Here is a 27050-nt window from a genome sequence, read left to right as displayed (position 1 = left end):
AGAGCAGGTGAAGAGACTGGCAAGTTACAGTAAAGAACTGTAAATTTCTTTCTCCATGTGGTGACTATCAGCACCCATTTGCCACTCTTGTGGCAGACCGCCACAGATCCAGAGTCCCTGGCTACCATTTACCAATAGAAATGGACATAAAAATCTCTTCCCCAAGAACTGGAGTGTGCATGGCTGATCACTGATCTTGGCTTTTTGATTAGTGTCATGGTCAGGTTCATGTGTCAACTTGGCCACATGGTGGTGCCCGGTTGTCTGGTCAGGCAAGTACTGGCTTGTCTGATGCTATGAGGACATTTTGTGGACTTAAATCATGACCACATTGGCAGCACACACTGTCTTCTGCCATGAGTGTGCTTAATCTAATCTTTGGAAGGTTTTTTTTTACGGAGGATTCAGAAGAGATACTCTTCCTGCTTCAGTGAGTCAGCCTGTCCTGAGAGTTCCTTGAAGACCTTCATTGGAGCTGCCAGCTTGTGGTTCTTCCCTACAGATATTGGATTCCTACATCCCCGCAGTAGCCCAGCCAGCCTCTCCTGAGAGTTTGTTGAGAACCTTCATTGGAACTGCCAGCCTGTGGCCTGTACTACAGACTTTGGACTCTATATACCCACAGTCATGTGAGACACTTTCATAAATTTTATATTTGCAGATATCTCCTACTGATTCTATTTCTCTAGAGAATCCTAGCTAATACAATTAGTGAATTCAGATCACTAGGTCCTGGTTCTAAGGACAGCTATTATTTTAATCCAACCTGGACAAAGGCAGCTACAGCCATTCTTTCAGCTTTTCCCAGAAAAGGGCAGAGGAGATAAAGATTTAAAGATGTAGGGTATCTACAGGGTTTCAGGGGAAAGTTAGCTGAAGAGCTCCATTTGCTGGCCAGGCCAGGAAAACTCAGCTTTGGGGATCCATTGGAGAAGTTTTTGGCACCTTTCCTGACCCCTTCATGACGCAGGTTGGAGCCAATCTGTGCCCCATACATAGGTCCCTGACCCTATTTTGTCTATGAAAGATGAAATTGGAAGTCCTCCTGAAGTGACCCCCCTCCCAGAATTTGCTCTCCAAAGCAAAAGCAATGTGAGAAATGAAAGGAATGTAAAAAACTATAGAGGCAGACAGTCTGGGACAAAGACCTGCAATAGTCTTCAGATACCTGGGAGAGGTAGGTTTGTCCCCTGGAAAACAAAGGGGACCACCAAATTCCTGTAACTGTAACCAGGGGAAATCTAAAACAACTAATAAGCAAAACCCCAGGACAAGACAGAGGCCCAGTAAGAAAATCTTGTATACTGCATTCGCCTTCCTGATAGGAGGGCGGACGCTCAAAGAAAATCTGTCTTATGACCAGATGGTTACAAAACCAGGAAACAGACATCCTAGGGAGTAAGTCCCAGAATTAACATTCTAAAATATTAGAATATATAGTGTGCAACCAATGAGTACAAGACAAAGAAACAGGAATGGATCACCCAACCAAAGGAAGAGGATAAAAATACAGCAAACACCAAAGAAGATGAGAATGTGGACATGTGTGGTAGTTAGGTTCAGGTGTCAACTTGGCCAGGTGAAGATGCCTAGTTCTGTTGCTGTGGACATGAGCCAATGGCCCCTGAAGCTCATCTGCTGCTGATTACATCAGCAGTCAGCTAGAAGGCATGCCTCTGCAATGAATGATGTTTGATTTAATTGGCTGGAAGCCTAAATGAGAGAGCTCAGCACAGCACAGCCCAAGCTGCTCAGCATACCTCATCTCAGCACACGCAGCTCAGCCCAGGCCTTTGGAGATACAGAAAGGAATCACTCTGGGGGAAGTTGCTGGAACCCAGAGGCCTGGAGAGAAGGCCAGCAGAGATTGCCCTGCATCTTCCCATGTAAGAAAGAACCTCAGTTGAAAATTAGCTGCCTTTCCTCTGAAGAACTATATGTTTTAAGCTAAATAAATCCCCTTTTATTAAAAGCCAATCCATCTCTGGCATATTGCATTCTGGCAGTTTTGGCAGACTAGACCAACATGCCTAACAATGTCTTTTACAAAATTATCTTAAAATGCTTAAGGAGATGAATGAAAGTACAGAGAAAGAACTACAGGATATCAGGAAAACAATGAATAAGCAATATGAGAGTTGAAGTAAAAAGACAGAAATTTTAAAAAGGAACCAAACAGAACTACTGGAATTAAAGACCACAATCACTGAAATGAAAAATGTCCAGGAGGGTTTCAAGAGCAGAATGGAGCTGACAGAACGAAAAGTCAGTGTACTTGAAGATAAGACAGTTGAAATGAGACAGACAGAGGAACAGAAGAAAAAAGAAATATTGAAAGAAAAATTAGCCTGAGATAGTTATGGAGTGCCATAAAGGACACCAATATACATGTTACAGGAGGCCCAGGAAAGGAAACAGAAAAAGGGACAGAATAAAAGTCAAAAAATAATGACAAAGAACTCCCCTAACTTAGCATAAGATGTGTATTGCACATCCAAAAAGCTCAGAGAACACCAAACAGAATAAATATGAACAAAAATATACTTCATCATGTATTTATTCACTTTCAAATGCAAAAGACAAGGAGTTCTGAAAGCTGCAAGAGAAAAGCAACATTTTATATACAGAAGAATTCCATTAAGATTAACTGTCAGTTTCTTAGAAGGCAGTGGTTGAAATACCTAAAATGCTGAAGAAAAACAACTGCCAGCCAAGAATTGTACATCCAACTAAACTGTCTTTCAAAAATGAGGGAGATTAAGACATTCTAAGATCTAAACAGAAGTTGAGGGAGTACATCACCACTAGACCTGCCCTACAAACAGTACTAAAGGGAGTTCTCCAGACTGAAATGAAAGGACACCAGGCAGTGGTTCAAAAAGATATAAAGAAATAAAGATCTACAGTAAAGATAATCAACTGGGTAATTATAAATGCCAGTATTATTATTGTTTGGTATGCAACTCCATTTCTTACTTTCTGCAGGTGCTAAAATGCATATACCTAAAAAGTAATGATAACTAGGTTTTTGGATGTAGAATGTACAAATATATAAGTGCTAACAAGTACAAAAAATGGTAGGGAGACAGAGCAGTATAGAAAAAGTGTTTGTGTAGGCTATTGAAGTTAATTTGGTGTCAAATCAATTACAATTGTTATATATTTAGGATGTGGAATTTTAACCCCATGGTAATCACAAGGAAAACAGATGGAAAATGTATCCAAATACAAATGAGAAGGCCTCAATATGGTACAGCACAAGAAATCAAATAGACATAAAAGTAGGCTTTAACAGAAGTGAAGGACAAAAAATATATAAAATTTACAAAGACTCAGTAGCAAAATGGCAGAAGAAAGACCTGTATTATCAGTAGTGACTTTAAATGTAAGTGGATAAATCCTCCAGTCAAAAAGCAGAGAAGGGCAGAATGGATTAAAAAAAAAAAGCATGACTCAACTATATGCTGTCTGCAAGAGATTCACCTTGAAGTCAAAGATATAAGTAGGTTGTTGATGAAAGGATGGGAAAAAATATATTCCTTGCAAGTAGTTACAAAAAGAGAACTGGGGTAGCTATGCTAATATCAAATAAAATAGACTTTAGGTAAAAAACAGTTACAAGGGAAAAGATGATCATTACATTTGATAAAGGGTACAATTCAACAGTAAGATATAACCAATTATAAATATATAGGCATCTAACAGCAGAGCCCCAAAAGTCTATGAAGTAAATACTAACAGATTTGAAGGGAAAAATTGATGGTTCTACGTTAATAGAAGGAGACTTTAACACAGAACATTCTCAATAATAGAACATTAGTCAGATGATCAATGAGGAAGTACAGGACTTGAGTGATACACTAAACCAACTAGACATATTAGATATTTATAGAACACTGCACCCAGTGAAAGCAGACTATACATTCTTCTCGAGTGTACATGATTCATTCTCCAGAGTAGACCATATGTTGGGTCACAAAATAAGTCTCAATAAATTCAAAAATATTGAAATCATGCGATGTATATTCTCTTACACAATGGAATGAAGCTAGAAATCAATAAAGAGGGAAAAAGTGGAAATTCACAAATATGTAGAAATTAAACAACATACTCTTAACCAGTGGGTTGAAGAGGAAATCAGAAGTAAAATTAGGAAATATCTTCAGGTGGATTAAAATGAAAATAAACATTCCAAAACTTATGGGATGCAGCAAAGGTAGTGCTGAAAGGGAAATAGATTGCTCTAGATACTTAAATTTTTTAATAAAGAAGGACTTCAAATTAGAGACCTAACCTCAAAACTGGAAGTACTAGAAAAAGAAAAGCAAACTAAACCAAAGCAAGCAGAAGAAAAAAATAACAAAGATAGAGTGAAGACAAATGATATAGGGGAAAGAAAAAAACAATAGAAAGAATCAACAAAACCAAAAATTCGTTCTTTGAAAAGATCAACAAACCTTTAGTTAGACTGACAAAGGAAAAAAGAGAGGATATAAATAATGAAAATGAGAAATGAAAAAAGGGCATTACTACTCACCCCACTGAAATAAAAAGGACTAGAAGCAGATACTATGAACAATTGCATGCCAATAAATTAGATAACCTAGGTGAAATGGACAAATTCTTAAAAACACACTGTGGTAGTTAGGTTCAGGTGTCAGCTTGGCCAGGTGAAGATGCCTAATTCTGTTGGCATGAGCATGAGCCAATGGCATGTGAAGCTCATCTAGTGCTGATTGCATCTGCAGTTGGCTAGGGGGAGTGCCTGCTGCAATGAGTGATATTTGATTTAATTGGCTGGATGCATAAATAAGAGAGTGCAACGCAGCACAGCCCAAACAGCTCAGCATACTTCATCGCAGCACTCGCAGCTCAGCCCAGACCTTTAGAGATGTGGAAAAGAATCACCCCAGGCAAAGCTGTGGGAACCCAGAAGTCGGGAGAGAAAGCCAGCAGAGACTGCCCTGTGCCTTCCTGTGTGAGGGAGAACCTCAGGTGGAAATCAGCTGCCTTCCCTCTGAAGAACTAAAAGTTTTTAACTAAATAAATCCCCCTTTATTAAAAGAAAATCTATCTCTGGTGTGTTGCGTTCTGGCAGCTTTGGCAAACTAGAATACACACAAACTACCTAGATTGACTCAAGAAGAAACAGAAGTGCTCAACAAGCCAAAACAGTAGATTGTGTATGTGGTAACAATAATTTTATTTTCAAATCAATGTAATGGCACTACACAGTGGACCCTGTGTTCAACCATGGACTTCAGTTAATAGTACAGTTATAAAATTGTGCTAGCATCTGTTGTAACAAATGTCCCACACCAAAGCAAGTTGTTATTGTTGGGGTGGTATATGGGAATCCTGTATTTTATGCATGATTGTTCTGTAATCCCACAACTTCTCTATTAAAGGGGGAAAAAACAGTGATTTAAAAATAACAATAATTATATTTGCTCACAATTCTATGGGAGTTTGGACTGGGGTCCCCTGAACGATTCATCTGCGGGATTTGCCTGGGTTACTTCTAAGGCTGGGGTCATCTGGCAGCCCATTTGAGGCTGGATGTTGTTCGAGGGTCTCACTCAAATGTCTGTAGGTCAAGTCTTACTCTTGGCTGGGGCTCTGTCCACATGTGCTTCCTAACCCTTGGGAAGACCAGTCCAGCGTTCTTTACATGGTGTCAACACATTACCAAGTGGCCAAGGGAAAGCAAAAACTGCTGGGCCTAGGCTCAAGATTCCCATCCTATAGTTCTAGCACATTCTAATAGTCAAAGCAAGTTTAAAGGCCAGCCTAGATTCAAGGGGATGGAGAAAACAATGGGATGAGTGGCAAAGTAATGTGGTAAATGGTCCTGTATACAGGAATAAGACAGATTTGAGGACTTTTTTTTTTTTTTTTCAATCTACCACAAACATTTACTAAGTACTTCCTTTGTGCCAGGAACTCTGCTAAGCGTGAGAAATAAGAGTATTGAACCAAACATATAGTAGTCCCCTCCTTAAGGAGCCACTGGGCCAGCTGAAGGAAACAGATGTTAATTAAATTGTCACACAAATAAATGAAATAAATGAAAAAATGCTTTGACAGAAAGATCCATGATACTCTGAGACATATACAGGGGACACTGGCCCAGTCAGGGAAATGAGGGAAGGTGTGTGCAATGAACTCTGAGTTAATTGGAGCACCCAAGTTGTGAGAGAAAGAGGGAAGCATCTCCATTTCTTTGCTTACCCCTAAACCTTCATCCCTATCCCTGTCCCCTCTCCTCTCCTCTCACAGGTCTTATTTGAAGCATGTTTTACCCATTTTATTCCCCCAGTGAGGCCTTTACACAGACTCTTCCCACTCTGTGAAACATCCTGCCCCAAACCCTAATTTGTCTAACTCCTACCCCACCCCCAGGCCTCAACTCAGACATCTCTTTCTCAGTGGGTCTTCCCTGACTCCCTGAGTTTGGATTGTGTCTTTCCTTCTGAACACCAACAACCCTCTGCTATTATCCCATCTAGTACCTAACCCATGGAAAATCCATTATCTCTTTATTTTTCTCTCTTCTAAGCTCTGCGATGGAAAGATCAGCTATTGCCTAAATTGTTCATCCCTGTATACCTGAGGCTTGTCTTAACACCATGAGTCTTGGCACTCACTCAAACGTGTTGATGAAATCAATGATCAGGAAAAAAAGGAAAGAAGGGATGGTTTCATCAAATATGCATTGCAGTGCCCCTTTGTCCCATCTGTGGCTATCTTTGACAGATTCACCTGTTGTTGTAGTTGTCCAGGCAGCTTTGACAAACACCACACAATGGGTTGTTAACAACAAGAATTTATCATATTGTGGACTGGAAGTCCAAAATGAAGGTATATCAGCAGGGCTTCCTTTTTCTTTGAAATCTATAGATTTCCATAGTAGCTTGCTGCAATACTTGGGCTTCCTTGTATTGTGAATTTAGTTAGTTCACACCTTAACTAAAAAATAACATCTTCAAAGGGTCCTAGTTAGAAATGGGTCCACACCACAAGAATGTGGATTAATACTAAAAACATATCTAAACTGGGGACATAGTTCAATCTATGACACCTATCCTGTCCTGTTTGTCTGAGACTTAAGCTACCGTTTTCCCTAATTTATCTTCTAAACTACCCTTCTGTCCACATTTATTCCTTTCCACATTTTTAGACCTAGAGAGAGAGAAGATAAATTCAGGGCATTCTGTATATGTCCAATACACAGAGTTTGAGATCAATGAATCCCAAGCATAGGTCTTGGGTTTTATATTCATTAGGTCACTGGTGATCTTGGAAATATCTGCTTCCAAAGCACAATGCATATTAAGGCCAGACTGGGGGTGTTTAGGGGCAGGTGGGGTGGGGAGAGCAGCATTTGAGAGGGATCAAACATAAGCAAGGGAAAGGAGAGTGGGAGAATTCATTTAAAAGAGAGGCAAGTCAAGAGGATAACTCCAAAATGGAGAGCACCTGAACTGCTCTGTAGATGGTAAGGAAAGACCCAATTGACAAGAGAAGAGCAAAAATTCTGGTAGCAGAGCCACAAGAGGTCTTGGTAGGGGTATGAGGAGTGTAGGATGAGATGCACAAATGAACAAGTTCGTAGTAACAAAAAAGGAAGGGCCATCCTGCAGAGCCATGGAGAAAGAGAATTGGGCAGGAACAAATTTGTGCCTGATGATCTTTTCATAATGTGCGTGAGTTGTCTTCTGAGAGCAAGGCTGAGAGATGGTGTTATGGGGCTAGAGCCTTGCCAAAGCACCCCAGGGACCTGGATGCTAAACACCAGGTCACTTGGCTGAAGGAAAAAGGCAGCTCCAGAGAGCCATCTTCTGAATCAGCACAACCTCATCCACTAACGCTGCCATGGTTCTGCCACTCGTGGTCCCAGAACCACATTCATGAAAAAAATGCTACCCTACTCATCAGCTCATAGCATGTCTTCCAGTATCTTTGAGCCAGCAGGTACCAGCATTCCTACAACTCACTCTCTCTAGGTAGCTGCACCACAGTCCTTCTCCCCCATAAAGGACAGGGTAGTTCTGACCTAGAAAACTAGGCATCCCTACCAGACAAAAGACTTGCAATTATGTTTTTATTTTATTTTCGATAAATAAAAAGTCTCATTTTAATACCTCAGCTCTTCTTTAATACATTCTTGTATTTTCTGTTAAGTTAATGGCTATTTCAGAATATTCAACCTTTAAATCATTCCTGATGAGCTGAGCCTTCAGCTAAGAAGAAGAGGTGTGTTTGAGGTGGGTGTCACAATTACTAGCACAAGTTAGTACTGCATCTCATCAGAGACTGAAACCTCACAAATGACCATCCCTTTCCTAGTATGAAACTCCATTCAAAGTAACTTTTCTTGGGGAATTATTCCATATCAAGCTTATGCTCCTGAAGGCTTTGGAATATACTTTATAAAGCGAGAACAATTTCCTGAAGGGCACAGTGCTGGCATGAGCATGCACAACTATTAATATGTGAAATGATTTATGTATAACTACTTCTCCCAGAACTTTAGGGGCCTGACTGTCGATGCAGCCCCACATTGAGGCCTAACAGAGAAAGAGGGTGAAGACTTGAGTTACTAAGGAAGGGGGTATTGGAACTGCCTAGGACAGGAAGTTTGACAGTCACTTTGAAAAGCAAGTGGGAAGGGTATCTCAGAATTAAGGATAGGACAAAAGGATGTTTGTCCTGTTCTCCCCTGTGACATGCATGACAAGTGAGGGGGTGAGTGAAAAGAATAGAAGGAGAAGGTTCTGGGTCCTCCAAGATGAAAGCCTAAAAGAGATCTGGCCTGCAGAAGAAGAAATGATATGATCCCATTTCAGGCAGAAGAGATCAAAATGCTCTTAGCAGAGATAGGATAAATCTCCTTTCATTCACAAACTTCTTCATTATTTAAGGCCAGAGTGCTGTTAGGAAGAGGATGAATAGCAAATGGTCTAAATTTTCCTCATTGAGAAAATAGTGATAAAGCAAAGCTATATGTATTTGTGTGTATATATATATGTAGTAAACATATGGATATATATTTCAAGTATTAGACTTTAGTTTTTACTTTCAAAATAGAAAATTACACTCAACAGTATCAAATTCCAATACAAAGACACCAAAATCCACCTGTACTCTCTCTGTATTCCATACTCTTTGCCCAGAGCTGAATCTTTTAGAAGTATTTCTCTTGTATGCACAGATGAATGAGACTCCCCATACTGCCTCAGCAACACCATCCTGTCAAGCTCATATACTTAGGTTTCCAGGACCATCCTGGGCAGTCAGGGATTTTGAAGCCATCTTGGCAGTGTCCTTGAAGGTTCTGAGCTCAGGCCTCTGTCCTGGTCTGTACAGTGATTCATGTGTCTCAGTGCCTACAGGTAGAATTTACATTAGTTTTGTTACCTTAACCTACTGCAATGAACTGATCCCTCCTGAGGGAATATGAGAAAAAGAAGAGAAATTATAATGTTGGGCTGGAGAGTGGGACACCCCTATATTATAAATGTAGCATGAACTAAAGGGTAATCCTGGAAGAAAAAAAAAAAAGATGTAGAAGAGCAGTATTTAATCAAAGATGTTTAATACCAGAGAGCAAAGCTGACTTCTTTGACCTTGCCCATAACCACTGAGTACAGCGCTTAGTGGATCCTTCATACATATTTGTGAAAATGAACACAAGTGATTAAAGTCACACTAGCCCAATGGTTCTGGTAACAGGGAAGGTCTCTTCCTGCTCAAAGACACCCACCACCCACCAACCCACTCAGATACAGCACCCAAGCCAGAGTCTATATTGACAGACTGGAGACTACAGAAGGTTCTTCCCATCATAAAGATCTTATTTTAGGACTTGAACACCATTATCTTTGCCAACCTGTATCATAAATGAAATTGAAAGTGATGTTTTACACCATCTAAGGGAGAGAAGGGTCAGTTGAATTGATTTTGAAAATTCAGAAATTTAAAGTAGTATGCTTTTCTCCTGCATGATCCCTTCAAACAAGAATGGTTGATCCATTGTTAGTTATATAGGTTCTTTACCAACAAAACCTAGTCTTAGTTTCCTTAGTTACAAAATAGCGCAAGCAAGGTGGCTTAACATAGCAGAAATGTGTTGTCTCACAATAGTGGAAGCCAGAAGTCTGAAATCAAGGTATCAACCCCATTATACCCCTTTTGAAACTTCCAGGGGAGAATCTGTTTTATGCCCCTCTCCTGGTAATGGCCAGTAATCTTTAGTGTTGCTTGGGTGTGGGTATAACTCAGTTTCTGCCTCCATTGTCACATGGCATCTTTTCTGTCTCTCTGTGTCTCTTCTCTTCTTGTAGTGACATCAGTCATAATGATTTAGGGACCCCTCCTACTCCGGTATGACCTCATCTTAACTAATTCCATCTGTAATGACCCTATTCAAATAAAATCATGGTCTGAAGTACTGGGGATTAGTACTTCAATAATCATTATTGGGGGACATGATTCAATCCATAACACCCACAAAACAATTTTTGAGGAAAAGCGGGTCCGGTAGCATTGGCCCACCATGGCAACCACTTTCAATGTACTATAAGCCCCATACAATTTACAAAGCATTTCGCTTTCACGTTCACTACCTCACTTCATTCCGAGGACAGGACTCCATTGGTAGTCCCATTTCAGAGCAAGCTAAGTCATATCAGGAGTAGATCCATGCTCTCCGACATCTTGTGGACAGCCCTTGTCTTTGTTTCACACTCCACTTCTTCCTGAGACACCTGCTGCTCAGCGCTGAGCCTCATTTGAATGCTTCTCTTGTAGAGGTATCCTCAGCCTCGGGGACAGAAGAAGAAGAAAGTAGTCAAGTACGGCATGGGAGGCATGATTATTGTCCTGCTTATCTGCATCGTCTGGTTTCCTCTTCTCTTCATGTCTTTGATCAAATCTGTCGCAGGAGTTATCAACCAGCCCCTGGATGTCTCTGTCACCGTCACCCTGGGAGGGTATCAGGTAAGGCATCCTCAGCTTCACTGTGTCCTTCCAGCACCTTATCTAAACTCAGTTCTCTTTCATGGTCACTTGTATCCCATCCATTTGTGCTTTGTGCATCTGACTGTTCTGTTTTGACTTTTCGGACAAGATGTAACCCATTAAATAAAGCTGAGAAAAAAGTGAAAGAATAGTTCTGTTCCAGTTTTAGGCACAGGAATAACCGTTCCTAGTAGAGTTCTTTTAGGCCAATTTCCATCAGGGTAATCACCATGTTAATACTTTGTTCTTAATGCAGGATGCCGAGAAGACATAGGCAATGTTGACAATACTGTGTGCCTTTGTTTTCCAGCCCATTTTCACAATGAGTGCCCAACAAAGCCAGTTGAAAGTTATGAACCAGTCAAAGTTTCAAGCTTTTATGCATACTTTTTCTAAGGACACTGTAAGTAAATGCATGTAGTAGATCTCTGTTGGAGACCTCTCATTCAGGTGAGCTGACTGGGTGGGATATCATTGGTACTTTGCCACACTCTGAGGGAAGGAAGACTTTTTAGGGAGTCTCAGTTATATATAGAAGATTCCTGGCCACTGGCCAGTTTGATGATCTTAGAAGTTATTTCTGTATTATTGAACATAAGCGTAAATCAATGTAATTTTAATTTGGAACAATTTAGTGCGAGCTCAACAGATATTGATATCTTTAACAGTGATCTGTTCTGGGGATCTATTTTACAGAAGGATCAAAACAATGGGAAAAAATTATATGTAGGTACTTTCTTATTAAAGCATAGTCTCTATTACTGAAAACTGGAAGCCACTTGGTGCTCAATAAATAGGACTGGTTGGGTAAATGATGGCAGCTGTAGTAAATGAGGTTAATTAGCACTGACTACCTAGAGTGGTCATATGACAGGAGAAAGGGACTTCTACTTTTTATTTTATTTCTATTCTATGTTGTCTGAATATTTTCCAAACAGCTTCCTTTTTAATAAAAGGTAATCATTACATAGCCTATAAGTGACATAACAATTGCAGATAAAACATAAACTAAAAATTATATAGCATATATATAATTAGAATATAATTTTTACAGTGAACTAAAATAAGAAATACATACCCTACCACAGAAAGCAGGGACAAGGCACTGATGGTAGAAGTTATGGGTAATAAAAAATTATCTTTTGCACTATATTCCAAACTCTTAGTAATATGAAAACAATTTTCATAATTGAAATTTGTTTTTACAAATAATGGTTTTTCATTTGAAGAAAACAATAGGCAGATGGACACTTCGCTGTTATAAAATGATCAGCCTAAAATGTTCCCTGTCAAAAGTAACCTTGAAGGATGAGGCACTATGAGAACGGGGCCAGATATCCTGGCTAGATTAAAGTTTGTCTTTCTCATGAAAAGAAGTTTCCCCAATAGTTAATAAATATCTTTGTGGTGGAGAGGAAAAGTGACACTGAAGTGTCTGATTTTTCTTCATTATTTAATTGGAATAATTCCATAGCAGTAATGGGGCAGTGTGACTGGGAGTTGGCCATAGCTTTGGGGACAGAAACAGTTAGTGCAATGAAATATTCAAGACAATCAACTATACCATTTTCCCTTTGATGGGAAGAAATCCTTTCTATACAGTCAGTTGAAAGGAAGGGTAATTGCTTTCTTTATAAGCATCATCATGTATATGATCTATTTATGCATGTGTATTTGTGTGCATACAGGGTGCTATGCAATTTCTGGAAAACTATGAAAAAGAAGACATAACAGTAGCAGAACTGGAAGGAAACTCAAATTCTTTGTGGACCATCAGCCCTCCCAGTAAGCAGAAAATGATACACGAACTCACGGACCCCAATAGTAGCTTCTCTCTTGTTTTTTCATGGAGTATTCAGAGGTAGTTACTATATTTCCGTGCATAATTCCCCCCTTTCCCCAATCTAAACTCAAGGTGGAGGGTGTGGAGGGATAAACATATAGAGAGATTAGATTAATGTGGAGCTTCATTGATCATTTTACCCTTGTGAACTTCCATTCATTTTTGCAGCTAACATGTTTGTTCATTAAAAAATGAGTTACCCGTTAATCCTTGCCAAAGCCAAAAAGAACTAAGAACATCTTAGTTTTCCTTTCTTCCACTAATTTCAGTTTTTAAAGAGAGGCTGGCAATGAGTTTGGAGGGCAAGAGAGATAGAGAGGGAAAAAAAAAGGAGGGGTATGATCTATCACATAGAAGAGTCTGATCAAATTGTAAGATTGCCTTTAAAAGTTGAGATTTGGTCTTAAGAATAAAGAATTTACAGCCTCTGGAAGCCTGGGCCATCATGTGCATCCCTCAGACCTTGGGGAAACCACAGTTGTTTTATCCAAGCATGATGTGTATGAGCAGCCGGGCAGTCCCAGATGGGAGAGAGCTGAGATCCTTCTGGAGTCTATGTCTGGCATCCGCCCACTACTTTAATCTTCACTTGTTTAGACAAAGCCTGTCTTAGAAAATGTACTTGAATTCAAAAGGCCACATTTTAGCTCAGGCCTTACGGAGGCCTCACAACAGTAAACTGGTTGATTAGCTTAGTTTCTTTCTTTGCAGTTATGACTCAGAACTTGAAGCAGGTTTATTTGGGCAGTCAAAAAGTAGACTCATTTGAGTATCTGCCCAGTACCAATTTCTTGATTGGAATGAAGAAGAAATCATGACAGGGATAGAAGAAATACTACTGTTATCTAGTCAAAATCATGAGGAAAGGGTAAAGAAATATTTGGACGGGTCTGTTCAGAATTTTAAGAACTCCACCTTTAATCTTATTTCCTGTCTTTTAAAAGTCCCAAATTCCTTTCATCCAATTCTCTACTAGCTGGTCAAAAATGTGCCTCCTGGCCTTTTCTTTGAAGAGCTACCAAACACTAAACAGCTACCACCAAAAAATGAAATAAAATAAAAATCAATCTCGTATTTAACATTCTTTTTAAAAGTCTATCAGGTCCCTCGGCCTTAAAAACCGTCATGTAAATCGCCAGTAAAACATAACGTATGCAAACATAACCAAATCACTTCTATGTAATGATACTCCAACCATATGGATATTATCATAGAAAACTAGAGGTTTTATGATATTTATTTAAGTTGTTTTTTTTCCCTTTGGTCTAGGTAGTCCACACTTAAATATCAGCCAATTTTCTTTTTTGCTTCTTCCCTTAAAATTTATATGTACCCAGTAATTTCATTGAGAATCGTATGTTTTTTATTCTGCTATATTTTCTTTTTGCTTTTTAATTATTGTTTATATTTTCAGTCATTAAGTGTACAAAATAAAGTTACATTGGTGGTCTTGTAAGAGCTATACAGTTTTCCTAAATGTATACGTGTAACTGCAGCAGTTCGCCTATTTCAAAAACCTGGAATTCTGTTCATTTGTTGTTCTAAAGACCACCTCAAATTTAAAGGCTACCTTATTTATTGTATGTTTAAAGTATATTATAAGTGTGGTAGTTAAAAAAACACTGTTTTTTTTTTTTCTTTTGAAAAATAAAATCTGTCAGGCCCCATGGAGATTAACATTCTTGGGTTAATTTAAAAGTGTTTCTCAAGTTCATATTAGAGCAGTAAGACAGCTTTCTCTTTCAGCCAGCAGACTCTGCCTCCTTACAACTTTGCTCTAAAGGTGTTTGTGGTCTCCCTGGGTTTTATTAAATTGGTTGTTTAAGAAACAAGTAAAGTGGACAAAAAGGTTTGGAATAGAAATTGTGGGCCCAGTTAAAATTGGTTAGATTTTAAAAGTTAAGAATCAATTGAGTTTTTAAATCTCTCTTCCAGACTTCTGAATAATTACTTACATTGATCTTGTTTGTGTTTTTTTTTCCTTCACAGAAACATGAGTCTGGGTGCAAAAGCAGAAATAGCAACAGATAAACTTTCTTTTCCTCTTCAAAATATTACACGACAGAGTATAGCTAAAATGATAGCTGGAAACCACACAGAAAGCTCAAAAACACCAGTGTAAGTTTACTTTTACTATAAACATCATTTTAATAGGTACATGCTCTTGGTAAAAGTCTATACCTACGAAGTAATGTGTGCAAGAAATACAACTTTTTTCATTCTTCCCTAACCCACCTGAATTTTTGTTTAGAGGCCCCAATTGGCTAGATTAAAGAAACTTCTCAGTTCTTGTCTTCTCTCCACTTTCCCTGGGGTTATGTCCCAGCTCTGGATGTGGGTGGCCGGGAGGAGTTTTACGGTGCCACAGCTTCAGGGGGACAGTCTGCCCTGGGTAACTGTCCTAGTGGGCCTCCATTGAGATGTCCCTCATTCCTCCAGGATCTTGTACATCAATCCACACCATGAGTTCTCCAGGTCTAGTCCCACTCTCATCTGGAATTTCTATTCCCAGGCACATTGGAAATTAACATAGTGGTTCCAATGCCATTTGCAGGGGCAGGGACCCTGGGAGGCTCTTGTGGCCTGTCTTTCCAAACTTAGTAGTGGCTCACAGGGCTCCATCCCTCCTGCACCCTGGAATCTCAAGGACCTCCTCAATAATGGAACCCAGGACTGCTCTGAAGCAAGTTAGGCTTTTGTCATTTGTGTTAGTCCCCTCATCTTGGATGCCTGCTTCAACCATCCACCCTCAGAGTAACAAAGCAGGCTCATGATTCCTTCTGAAGGGTATACCAGTGTTGCAGCTGCTTTTTTCCCCCTCAATACTCTATGTCTGCCTCGCCCAGGAATATGATCTTGTCTCTGGGCAGCAAACCTTGCTCTTATCAGATGATGATCAAAGGCAGGGAAAGACTCTATGAGACCCTTACTCTATAATTCCTGCCCTTAGGTCACTAGATGCCTGGCTGATTGAATGGAGAAGAGGTGGAAAAGACTAGAAAGAAATTTGCAGGGGAGGGGTGCAGATTCTGTCTCAAAATATTATCCTGCCCTATAACTACTCCTCTTCAAACAGATTTGAGCTGGGTTGTTTAGATTCTAATAGAAGTAGCAGGAGGAAAAAATGATATTGATCTAAAGCTGCTAAATATTCCAGTATTCTAGTCATCCACCAGCTTTTTTCCCTATTTTGTCATCTGGTCTTCCCAGGCCCCATATTAATTTGTTGAATATCTGTCCTTAGAAATGTTCCAAGACTAAGATGTCCTTTATTAGTCACTAAATTAATCACTTTACTAATCACTGAAGTTAGAAGAACCCCTAAAGATCATCAAATCCTCTCCCATCATTTCTCAGATGAGAAAACAGGTCTAGAAAGATGAAATGGCTTTCTCAAGGTCACAGCCTGTCAGCGCCAGAGGCCGGATAAGGTCAGGTCAACATTTCTCTGTTTGTCCCTCACTCCTTTTACAGGATCATGCAGAACACTTGATTTTATATATTTTAAATGCTGAAACTTAAAATTAGAATAGTGCTCAATGTTATAGATAAGCTCTGTTCCACTCGAGCAAGAAAGATAACCCTTGGTTTCATAAAAGGTCACAGACATGGGAGCATATCTATGGGCATGTGTCAGCCTTTAGTTAGCTGGTCTACCAAGTTTGCATCCATTTCTAGGGAGGGCCAATAACCTGGTGATTTTGTGTTCAACTTCAGAAAATTCCTATTTTGATTAGATCCCATAAATTATGTCTACACACAGTGTATAGCTATGCGAAGACTTTCATCATTATTTGTTTGATACAAGGTGAAAATTAGCAAAAGAGTAATTCATATTTTGGGTGGGCAAAACAACTAAACCTTAATTACATCTCTTTTTCCCCATGCACAGGACTATTGAAAAGATCTACCCATATTACGTGAAAGCGCCTAGTGATTCTAACTCAAAACCTATAAAGCAACTACTATCTGGTAAGGACAAGAAAGCATAGTTTCAGAACTCGTTTAATCATCCTTTTATTCAGTTCTAACAGTTTCCATCCCCAGCCTATATCAAGCCACTTTCCAGTGGCCCTTCCTTATTTGGCATGGACTAAAGGAAGATAAAGTCCCTATCAGCCTTCAGGTCAGAAAAAAATCATTTGCTTCCTCAGAAGCCCTACTCACTTTCTTTCTTTGGTGTAGAACTTGATTGACTTAAATCTACATCTAGTGACTTACATTACTACCGTTTACTTGTTTCTATTGACAACTGTATCTTTTTGCAGCATTAAATATGACTGCTCCTCACAATAAGAATGAGAATCAGAAGGCATGAAATGGACTCCATCAGCCTTGGTGTTATTCATGACCTATAGCAGTGCTCTGATGACTTTATTTTTCCAAACCAACAATGGACAGTAGTAAATGAACCCTTTTGGATTCTCTTAATGATCAAAAGCTGTTTGACTTAATCAGTTGCTGGGCCAGCAGTAGATGTAGCCATGTGGCAAAGGGTAGATTACATGCTGGCTTTCCCCTATACGGTCATTTACTGTGTGCCAGGCAGTGGGTTAGGTGCTGGAGGCCAGGCTCTGTGCTGCCCACAGAAGAGCTGAAAATATGGAAGTGTGAACAAACAGTTCTAATCCCACATGTAGACTGCCAGAGCAGAGAACTGACCAGAGGGCCTGGAGGACAAGCCCAAACCTGGGCTCCACAACCCACCTCCTTTTCTTCCTCATCAGTAAATAAGTATACCTTGCAGGGTCATCATTAGATGCATTGAGAAATTAGTATTTCCCTCTCCATCAGAAGTAGTTCTAGAAAATATTTAGTTTGAGGGTCAGTCATTCCCATGAAACTATCCTGGCATCCACAAACTCTTCCAGCTGCCCCGTCTCCACAGTCTTCCCCTTGACATCCAAAGAATTGCTGGGCCACCCACAGCCATTCTGAGCTACCTTTCTTTTCTTTGCAGATGTCTCTGTTTCACACCCCTAAAGAGAGGGATAGAAAAATCAAAGGTGATAGTGGAGTTATACAGAGAAGATAAGATTTAATAAATGAATATGACTGCTGAATCATTACATTGATATCTCTTTTAGTCTGCAGTATCTTAGAATAGCTAGAAGTAAAAAACCTAAAATTGTGGAATTGTAACCCATGTCAAACTCTGAAATATGTTCTGAACTAATTGTGGTGCTGTGCTTTGAAATTTATTGCTTTTTGTATATATGTTATTTTTCACAAAAAAGAAAGAAAAAAGTCAATTGTGGTGATAAAAAAATATGTAAGCCTTCTAGCCTCCTATATTATGGAGCAGCTACAAGGAAAAATCTGAGAGTATTGTATGGTAGCCCAGACAAACTCTGGGATCTGTCCTGTAACTACTATTGAAGAGTGCTTTGAAAACTATTGCTTTTTTATTTCTTTGTTTTATATATATGTTATACCATACAATAAAAAAGTTAAAAAAAAATACATAGTCAATATTAGGAGTAAGAGAGAAATTAAAACTCCTAGAGCTGAAGTGGTTTATTTAATTATAAGAGAATATTTTGGTGTAATAATGCTAAAGCTATAAACAGCAGAATAAAATGCATATATTACAAAATATATGAATTTCTCAAGTATGTAAGTATGTACATACACAAATGCAGCCATAATTATAGTAGATAGCTTAAACAATTGTAAATTAACTAAGGTGTTACATTGTTCAGTATTTTAAAATCTTTTAATTCATTTGAATTCAAGAAAATATCAATCATTGTTTACTAGGAGCCAGATATCATTTTATGGGCACAATTAAATTTATCATGGTAATATTTCAATGTAAGAAGCATATCTTTAAAAACACTGAAAATAATTTGAAAAATTCATATTACTTTCATTTAAAAACTTTTTAAAGCTTAAAAAAATCAGTTTCAAAATGATGTAATTTACTCCTTTCCTGTAGTATTTGCCTTCTCAATGTCTTTTGACAATAAAATGACATGTTTAAAGTTGTTTTATTAAAAAAATTCTCTGTCTAACATATCCCTTGAGCTCAAAGAAGGGTTGTGTCTCTAATTCCAACTAACTCCTGCACCCTCCCCACCTTCATTCCTGCAACATCCTTTAGTCCCTCCTTTTCTGCCTTTCCAGTCTCACCACAGTGGCTTCTCTACCTGTGAGTGACACAAGGTGTGGCCCTCCCAGAATAACAGCTTATAAGATGAGCTCCACTGAGTACTCTTTTATCACTACAAGGTGTATTTAGCCTAAGCTATCACCTCTTTACAGGTGAAGAAACTGAGTTTAGTGTGAAGTACTCAGCCGAGGTTATGCAACCAGTATATGGTAAAACTACATCCAAACTTGGGTCTCTCTGTTCCCAGGACCAGGTTTCCCTTTACCACTGTCTCTTGGACTTTACCAAGGTTTTTCCTGTTCTTGAGTGTTCCAAGTGGTCCACATTCTTCCCTGGCAGAGACTTAGGCTTTACCAGTATTATTTTCCTTCCTCTTCTTCATCCTCAGTCCATCCACCCAGCAGACAATTGGTTGCTGGCCACTTTTCTAGATTCCTACCAGCTAGAAAGTTAGCATGAAATAATGCACAGTCCCTACTCTCATGGAGTTTACAGAATCATCTACAAGAGGGACTTCCCTGCCCATTGCAGGACATTTAACATCCTCGTTGCCCATGAACCAAGTGCCAATAGAGCTTGTGGTGAACTGCCAGTGGAGCTATGAAGGAGAACCTTGAGAGGTAACCAAGAGGCAGAGGTTCATTTACCCTAACATGAGGGATCAGGAGAACATCCTTGTGGAAGTGAGTTATAAAGCCAGCTCTAAAAAGCAGGAAGAGTTAGCCAAGCCAGTGTTGGGAGTAGAGAGTATAAATTAATTCCTGGCACCTGTAAAGCATAAACCAATACCCCAAGGTCCTTGAGGGGAACTCCTACAGTATAGTGTAACTCCTGCTTCTACCCACCTTTCTGCAGCAGCCTCAGCCCCAAGCCCCTGGCATGCGTATTGAAATCGTTGGGGCTACATCACCCAAGGCACTGCTGATCTCTCATCAGACATACTCGGGATCTTCCCAACGTCCACCTCTTCAATCTAATTTAGAAAGACCTATGCGTTATAACCCTGTTTGTTTGCCCTGTCTTTTACTATTGTCTTACTTTTACCCTATGCTCCAACTAAAGGAATCAGTGACTTTGCATTATGGATTTTCAGAATTTTGCAGAGCTTATGTCATCAATCTTTCCTAAAATGACCTCTTCTCCCTACCCTGTCCCCACCTATCAAAGTACTCACTCAGCCAAACCCCACTCAAAAGCCATCTCCTCTGTGAAACCCTCATGGGTCATCCCAACATGTGGTCTCCCCAAGCTAACAGTCCTGCCCATACGTGTCCCATGGTGGTTGACGCATGCTCGTGAATGCCCTCATGTCTGTGGCCTTGCAAACCTGGGGCCCACCCTTCTTTTTCCATTTGTGTTTGTGACATGCCCATATGTCCTTTTGTATCCTGGAATTGTATGTGCATGTTACATTCTAAAATCTTCATGCTAACTTGATTTCATTTCTCTCCCCTTCCAGAAAATAATTTTATGAATATTACCATCATTTTGTCCAGAGACAATACAACTGAATCTAACAGTGAGTGGTGGGTTCTCAACCTAATTGGAAATAGAATATACAACCAGCATGCACAGGCATTGGAATTGGTGGTTTTCAATGACAAAGTCAGCCCTCCCAGTCTTGGGTTCCTGGCCGGCTATGGGTAAGTACTCATTACGTAATCAACACTTACAAGAGCATACTCTGTGTTACATCAAGTAAAGGATGGGAAGCCTTTTATCTTCTTAATATTCTAGAATTTTATAGCTGCAATATTAAAATTCACATATCCTTGGCCCTTCATTTTAAAACTGTCCCAAAGAGCTCAAATGTCTAGTTTGAGGCACTCTATAAATGAGAGACCAGCTGTCTTATTTACATCTTTACTGTATGCTTTTTTATATAATTCTGTGTTTAAATTTATAATTTATAAATTCTATTTATAGAATTTTTAAATTGAATTCTATTATAGAATTCTATTTATAGGTATATAGTTATAGTTATATATATATTAGAATTATTTATTTATAATTATTTGTTTATAATTCAGTGTCTACATTACCTTCTGAAACTTAGTAAATACAATCTATGAGCTTCACATATATAAAACTTCACATTTCCCAGGATTTCATAAAAAAAATTTTCTACCCAGAATTTTATTACAAAAATGGATATCTATGAAAGATATACATATATATCTTTATGTGTTACATTGAAAGACTTCAAAGGCATACAGTATTATTAAAATGAAAAGAGCTAGTTGCAGGAAAGCATATATAGTACAATTGCATTTCTACCAAATATACTATGCAGGTTATATAAAATATATGCAATAATACCACCTAAAGTTCATACATGAAACTGTTATTGGTTATTTCCAGAATGTGAGATTTAAAAGACTTTCAGTTCTATTTAACCTGCTTTTTTTTAAAAGAATGTAGATTACCTTTTTAATCAAAAAAAAGTATAATTTTTTTCACCCAAGGGAAAACAACTTAAGCTTTGATAAGTTAATGTTATGTCTTCTATGGTGTTTGAAGGGACAATGTCATTATTTTTTCTTTTAGACAGGTTCTATCAACTATATTTAACTGCTAGATACAATTTCTACTTAAACTTTTTTGCAGTATCATGGGATTATATGCTTCAGTTGTCCTCGTAATTGGGAAATTTGTCCGTGAATTCTTTAGTGGCATTTCTCACTCCATCATGTTCGAAGAGCTTCCAAATGTGGATCGAATTTTGAAGTTGTGCACAGATATTTTTTTAGTTCGAGAGACGGGGGAGCTGGAACTCGAGGAAGATTTGTATGCCAAATTAATATTCCTGTACCGCTCTCCAGAAACAATGATCAAATGGACCAGAGAGAAAACAAATTGATACCTTAGGACTTGGACTGCACATAAAGAAAGCATTTGAATTTTGGGGGGATAAAAAGCACAATCTTATCCTTGGAGCTAAGCATTTTCTCATTCAATGGAAATGGTTTCTGTTCTGACAGGTGGCCTTTTGGGAATAAAAGCCACCTTGCAAGTCCCAGCTCTGCTGAAGAAGTTGTAACTCCATACTCTGAAGTCAGGGTCACTTGCTTTGTGTTTTAGTCACCGGTGTCTTGCACTGACTGACTTTAGGGAAGAAATCATTTACAGCCCCTCCCTCGAAAAGAGGGAAGAGAAAGGAAAGATGTTGGGTTACATCTGACTCTGCTGGGACCTCATCTTACCAGAAGAGATGCCGTGATGCAATACACAGCTCGCTGTCAGTGGTGACACGGCTGTGATGGGAACTAAATGAGCCTTCAGCACACCCCAAATATGAAACAGCAATAGGAGGCTGAAAACTCCTACCACAAGTCCCTGGGACAGAGAGATAGAAAGGGCATCCTAATGACCCGTCCAGAAGCCAGTTGGAGGGTAAGCCTCATTTTAAGCAAAAATACGATACTAGTGATACTCTTACTGCCTTATCTTGAATGAAGACTGATACAAAATCTTTCCATTGAACACCAGTGACTTCTCAGGAAAAAATAAACAGCAAAATAAATCTGTGGACACCTGCTTTGTTGAGACCCACTTGGGGCTTTCTTCAGTAATGGTGACTGTTCCACTTCCAAGTCTTTGCTCCCCAGGAAACAGAGGTGTGAGACAGGAGAGGGAGCAGACGGCCAGTGCAGGGTGTTGGGGGTACTTGGACTCCGTAGTAACCAAGGCCGGGTCACTCTCAGCTCTTTCCCCGCCTCTCGACATGCTTTCTCCCATTTTGATGATTTAAGGTGATGCTTTTTCCAATATGTGACATTTTCCTTCCTGTTTTTCAGGTATACCAAAGAGTTTACATATTCCCATTCACGTTTTTACATCTGAGACGGGTTTTTTAAGTTCATAATTATGAAAGAAATATGTATATTGAGCTTGGGGAAATAAAAATGGACTTTTCTTAAATTATTAGTATTGGTAATACAAACTCTTCATTAAATAACAATGTAGCATGACAAATTTATGATTGAAATGTAGTTTTCATTCCATATTAAAATACAGTTTCTGAGAAGAATCATTGAATGGGCTAGAATATATTAAAGTGATTCTGTGTAGTTTGGGTTCAGGACTGTCTTAAAATAAAGCTCATGTTGCAAAGTCATTTTAAGAATAGTGTTCATTCTGCTTTTTTACATTAAATGGGAAAAACAATTGTTTTTAATAGTGTGTACAAGGAGTTTAAAAAATTAACTGAGATGAAGAATCCACTTCTTGTTGGTTTTATTTTGTTTTGTTTTTGTCATTTGGGTACTCTATATGAATAATATAAGCAAATAACAGCAAATAAATTAATTTCCAAAGAGGAGGCTATTAGAGTGAATATGGGGCTTTGAAAAATAGCTGAACTCACATGATATTCAGTGCTGCCTGAGAATTATTGCACATTTGTTCTTATACTGTGAAAGCCAACATACTTCAGTCCCTGCTGAAATAAATGGCTTGCATCATTGTAACGATAAACTCAAACCACTTAGTGGAACACTTCGGATGACATTCTGATTTCCCAGCAGCAAGGAAAATCGTGCATATTTCTGGCTGAGTTCTTTCTTTTAAAAGCTTCAACACAAGGAATTTCCAGGGAGCAAATAATAAATAACACTCTTAGGAAAGAACAGGAAAAATGCTCATGAGAAGAAAGTGTAAAGGTGGAGTTGGAATATTCTTCAAGAAATCAATTTCCAAAGTTCTAGAGAAAAGCCTCCAGGTGTGTTTGAGGGAAAAACGAATGAAGAAATCTTGGTGGCCCAAGCAAGCACTCCTTTGAGAGTCTATGCTAGTGGGAATATGACAGAAGGAATGGGGCAGCCTGTCTTCTGGGCCTGGTGGGACATATGTAGGGAGGAAACCACCCCCAGGCAAGAAGGTCACTGCCCCTCGCCAGGCCTTACTTCTTTAACAACAAGAGACAGTTGTCCAGCTTTAAGCAGCAACATCCTAAGACTCCAAGGAGAGCACCCCTGTGACCATGTAGCCCTTGGTTCACACATGCTGCCATCTTAGATTGGGTTCTCTGGAATGGGGGACCCAGGAAGCCGTTTTGGAGGTGCGTGCTCAGGGGTTACCTGGTAAGTGAGTGTGGCAGGATAAGCACAGGCATAAGCTACCCCATAGTGCAACCACAGCCAAGCTTCAGGCAGTCAGGGAAGCTCAGAAGCTGGGTGTGCCTTGCTTCATTCCAAGCTGAGGTGAGCTGTGAGCATACCTGCCTCAGTAAATCATGCTATGAGCTACCCCTGAGAGGGACATCTCTTTGGGCAAGACAGGTCCCTGCAGCTAATGGTAATTCCCTTGGAGGCTAGAGCTGTGAGACACAAGCCTGGGCCTTGGGGAGGTATCCAAGTGGTGAATGTAACTGGCTGGTTAGAGCCACTTGTACCACTCACAGACCCTGCTGCTGCAGCTGGCTTCCAGACCATACACAACACTGGGTAGCCATTCCCTCCATGACGTGGTCTTGATTTCCCTCACCCTTAGCTGGCACCAGTGCGTTGAAGAGGTGACCCAGAAACTCAATCCCGAGGGGCCCAATACCCTGATTACCAAGCCCTCCCCACATGAAGCTGCTTCTCTTATCCCCTTACTATTAAAACTGGGCAGGGGAACACCCAGAAGTCCTCCCAGGAGTCCTGCCCCCACCAAATAACAGCAGCCTAGTCTTTCTAATCGCCCTGGTCAATGAGTCTGTCAGTATGACAGCGCCTCCTTTCCTTGCAATATCTGTCATATTCATTTGCAATTCTTGTCCTTCTTGTTTCCTTGTCCCTCCTGAAATAATTTGCTTTTTTCTGCTGATCTCTTCCTGAATCCTGGCACTTATCTTGGAGTTTTCTGATTCTAAATTATATTGCTCTTTGGTGTCTTCTAATATTTTCTTAAGTTATTTTAGCTCATTTTGAATATTAGATTATGACTTTCATCCATTTTGTGAACATATTATTCTGCCATGGTTTCCTTGTCTCCAGACACTTAATCCTGCTCTTTATTCTTTTTGTATTACTGATTAGAATTGTGCATTGGACTTAAACACAACTCTTTTCTGTGGCTCCTTTTCTGTGACTTTGGCTTTCCTGGACTTTGCAGAGACAAGTGGGTTGGGACTCTGGAGCTGCCTCTCTTGTTTTGAAGTGTTCAGAAACACTACCTTTACTCTCTGAGACCCTGGCTCCAATCCCTCTGGCCCCTTGTACTGGTCTTCTTTACCCCAGGAAGCTGTTCTGAGCCCCCTGGGGCTCTATTACCAGAAGCTTCCCCTCCCCTCAAGCTCTTGTGCTCAGAGGGGGTTCCGATGGGTGAGTGTAGAGATCCCAGTCCCTCAGTTTTGTGAATTTTTAATATTACATGCTAGTATTTATTTGTGTGTGTGATGGCTTCGGGTTGGCCTTTCCCAGACCGATGCCTGGTAAAGGAGGGCCCCTGCTTGTCCACTTCACTCACTTATTCTGTCTCCAGTAGACTTTCGATTGGGAGACTGTTACCAGAAGAAGGCCGTGGATTCTTCTGCCCAATGAGTTCAGTAACCAATTCCTGAGACACTGGGGTTTCAAAGAGAGAAAGAGTTTATTACTAGGCATATAGTAGGAGAGCAGACGGCCTAGCAGTCCAACATCTGTCTCACCAAACTGCAGTAATCTGGATAATTTTATTAGAGAAAAGGTGGGCAGGGTTTAGGATAATGTGTACAGTGGCCCCAGATGATGTAATTAGAGGTGATCTAATTCTTGAGCATGTGCAGATTGATTACATGCTTAGTCACAGAATGTATGGAAGAAAATGGCGGAATGAGGTATAGGTGACTTGTAGGTTAAAGTCTAAACTACTGTGCATGTTAGATGGGCCTACTTATGTTAAATCTGGTCTTGGTCATCAAGATAATTTGGAACTTGGGGTGGGTTAGTTCCTGGCAGACACAAGACCCTTCATTAATAAACACTAGGGGCTATCTTTAGTGATTACAAGATTCTGAAGTGGAAAAACTGGATAACTGAGTACAGATGAAGGCAAGTTGCAAGGTTTTTACAATCACAGGGGCAGAAGATAAGGGCTATGCAACCATTATCAGAGATCAAGGCAGCTGGATTACAATTCAGAAATTTCAGGTATTTCCCTATCTACTCTGATATGCCAGGAAGCAAAAAGGAATATTTATATAACGATTCAGTAATCAAAATCACCCCTTAAATCCTGATTTCTTGGTTACAAGATCAAGAAAAAAGTCCCCTGACACCATCAAAACCTTGTTCTTTGGGTAATCTTCAGATTCCATTCGCCTGGTCGCTGACGCTCAGATTTTGCAAAGGTTGCAAATTGACTGGAACCACTAGCACAAGACAGTGGTCATTTTGAATGTCAGTAAGAAAGATATTAGCATTCCAATTTTTTAAATTGTTACCTTTTACATTGTTGCCTTCTATAAATGTGTATGATTTATACTTCTAAAATCATTAATGCTTAAATCTGCATTGAGACTTTGGGGACCTCATGCTTTCTTCTACATAAAAATAACTTATAGACTAGGCCTTCTTCTACAAAAAACTAACTTACAGACTAGACTTCAGCCTGTAGTGTTTTTATAGTAATCCAGAAGGAAGTGTGGTTAAAAATGGTGTAAAAAGAGGAGAGAAGCACTGAGGGTTCTGGGTGGAAAGATTTATAAAGATTCAGAGGAACTTTGGAAACCATTCTAGCATCCCTGAACTGGCCCCTGATTTAGTTTGTTAGAATTGTGCAGGGAAGGGGGTGTGAAGGTTGTTCAGTGGTAGAATTCTCACCTGCCATGTGGGATTCCTGGGTTCAATTCCCAGTCCATGTACTTTCCAAAAACATAACAAAGAAACAAAAATTCAACAAATGGGCTGCAATAATGGGATACTCACATGGAAAAAATAATGAAATGTGACCCCGCCTTACAGCATACAAAAAAAAAAGTGTGCAGGGAAAGCCAGAAGAAACAGTTCCTGTTTCCCACCCCCTCTAACCCCTTACTCAATCCGGTAGAGACAAAGAAAGATTGCCAGAGACAGATTTGGGGAGCTGCTAGAATAATAATAGCAACTACAG

At 39.5% G+C, this 27050-nt stretch overlaps 1 protein-coding gene across 15 annotated transcripts in view; it reads left to right on the top strand.

The window, feature by feature from the left end:
- The window catches only part of PIEZO2 (piezo type mechanosensitive ion channel component 2), a 562484-nt gene extending 539174 nt beyond the window's left edge, over positions 1-23310 (top strand). For 7 of the 15 annotated variants that reach the window (XM_077135992.1, XM_077135994.1, XM_077135999.1 and 4 more), the window contains 7 exons: positions 10813-11001; positions 11333-11425; positions 12711-12883; positions 14855-14983; positions 16758-16837; positions 20437-20620; positions 21585-23309. In XM_077135992.1, the coding sequence (XP_076992107.1) occupies positions 10813-11001; positions 11333-11425; positions 12711-12883; positions 14855-14983; positions 16758-16837; positions 20437-20620; positions 21585-21837 (1101 nt within the window). In that variant the 3' untranslated portion in view covers positions 21838-23309. Of the gene's footprint in view, positions 1-10812; positions 11002-11332; positions 11426-12710; positions 12884-14854; positions 14984-16757; positions 16838-20436; positions 20621-21584 lie in introns of those variants that run through there. The other 8 variants (XM_077135993.1, XM_077135995.1, XM_077136003.1 and 5 more) reach the window with 3 other exon arrangements.
- Positions 23311-27050: the final 3740 nt, after the last annotated feature.

Source organism: Tamandua tetradactyla, chromosome 18 (assembly GCF_023851605.1).
Source record: "Tamandua tetradactyla isolate mTamTet1 chromosome 18, mTamTet1.pri, whole genome shotgun sequence".
In the NCBI taxonomy this organism is placed as follows: domain Eukaryota; kingdom Metazoa; phylum Chordata; class Mammalia; order Pilosa; family Myrmecophagidae; genus Tamandua; species Tamandua tetradactyla.
This window is presented reverse-complemented; position numbering and strand designations above follow the sequence as displayed.